Source organism: Cephus cinctus, unplaced genomic scaffold, assembly GCF_000341935.2.
Source record: "Cephus cinctus unplaced genomic scaffold, Ccin1 Ccin1_scaffold0945, whole genome shotgun sequence".
Lineage (NCBI taxonomy): Eukaryota > Metazoa > Arthropoda > Insecta > Hymenoptera > Cephidae > Cephus > Cephus cinctus.
The window spans coordinates 8,242-10,122 of NW_014333508.1; the positions used below are offsets into that span (position 1 = coordinate 8,242).

Consider the following 1,881-nt stretch of genomic DNA (forward strand, 5'->3'; position numbering starts at 1 on the left):
TTATTCAAACATGTTTAACGCTAATAAAAACTGTGTATCAAGTGATAGTGACTCTAGTGATGACGACGATGATAACTGTTCAAGTGAACTACATAACCTCCTAGAAAAAGCTCGATCCAATGCAATTCCAGAAGAATCAAAGAGGTTATATGAAGTGCAGTATGAAAAGTTTAAAGGTTGGTGTCTAGAAATAAAAAAGAATAAAATACATGAAGAACTTGTGCTTGCATATTTCTAAAAGTTATCAGAAAAATATGCAGCTACTACGTTACGGTCAACATATTCAAAGTTGAACTCAATGCTGAAGTTTAAGGAACATGTAGATATTAGTAAATTTCTGGAGGTACAAAGTTTTCTTAAAAGGAAAGGATAATGTCATACTGTAAAAAAAGCCAAAGTTTTTACATCAGATCAAGTTTCAACTTTTTTAAATACTGCTTCAGATGATGAGTTTCTTTTACACAAGGTGAGACAAAATAAAAAATAAGTATATAATTTGTATGAAATCAAATTAATCATACTAAACATTTTATTTCAAAAGGTTGCCCTGGTCATCGGTTCACATGGATGTCTTCGCTGCAAAGAATTGTTAAACATAACAATGGAAAATGTGAAACAACAAGGTTTGTTGTTTAAAATTTACATACCTCCAGCATCAACAAGAACAAAAGTAGCTGGTAAATCATTTGTTACGAGTGAAGAGGTGCACCCAATACTTGATAAGTATATCAAGCTACGCCCAGAAGGTATGCAAAGATTCTTGGTCCAGTATCGCAATAAGAAATGTACTCGACAGGTAAATAATTATTTTATATTCCTATTTATATAAATAAAACTTGACCTTAACCTTAATAATTTAAATTTAATCTATAATATAAACTTTAGTTTTAATCTATATATACAATATTTACAGAATGTTGGTAAGCGTACGCTAACTGCTATTCTCCAAGATGTAGCAAAGTTTTTAAATCTTCTTGATATCCAACTGTATACTGGGCATGGCTACAGGCGAACTTCTGCTACTTTTCTTGTTGACGAAGGAGCAGATTTACTACAACTTAAGAGACATGGTGGTTGGAAGAGTAGTACCGTAGCTGAGAGCTACATTGATGAGTCTGATTTGAATAAACAAAGAACCAGTAAATTAATATCTTATTCGATAAACATTCAAAGTCGATTAAAAGCAGAGCCAAGTAATGTTCTATTGGAGAAAAAAATCAACAACAGAAGTGTTTCAAAACAAAATGTGATGAAATTATCACAAGTTGAAAAAGAAGCTATTGATGTGATTACTCAGGCTGAATACGAAGAAGTATTGTTTTCTGATTTTGAGCCACCAAAGAAAAAATTGAAGAAAAAAAACATAGTCATTGAAGATATGGAAAATTTATCACAAGAAAAACTAACAGAAATTATTACAACTGATTTTTATGAGAAGAAAGAAAAAAAAGAAAAACCTATTTTTATTTTCAAAAAAAGTAATATTACAATCAACAATTAATCTCTAGTTTAACAAATCTTAAATTAAAAATGTATCCTTATCTACGATAGTGAAATATCTATATTAATTTAAAAATGTTATGATCTCGTTTTTATGATATCTATGTCACTAAAATTTAAGTACAAAAATGTTTAATATTAAAAATATTTCATAAAAATGACTAATATAATTTAAAATGATTAGTTCAATTTAAGTAGAAAAGTTTAAAATCAAAATGTTTTATATTAAAAATATTTTATAAAAATAACTAATAATTTAAAATGTTTAGTTCAATTTAAAATATTTTATTCGAATGCAAGCTTTAACAGACTATTATTAGAATTGTTATAAAATGTAATAATTTAATGTAGCTATAGTAATAATTATTCATGATTAACACA

At 27.5% G+C, this 1,881-nt stretch overlaps 1 protein-coding gene across 1 annotated transcript; it reads left to right on the forward strand.

Annotated features, from left to right (window-relative positions):
* Window positions 1–373: 373 nt before the first annotated feature.
* On the forward strand, window positions 374–1,624 carry LOC107271399. The gene is made up of 3 exons (XM_025088642.1): window positions 374–466; window positions 542–796; window positions 914–1,624. Exons 2-3 carry the CDS (start codon window positions 602–604, stop codon window positions 1,499–1,501), a joined length of 783 nt encoding a protein of 260 aa, XP_024944410.1. The 5' UTR covers window positions 374–466; window positions 542–601; the 3' UTR covers window positions 1,502–1,624.
* Window positions 1,625–1,881: the final 257 nt, after the last annotated feature.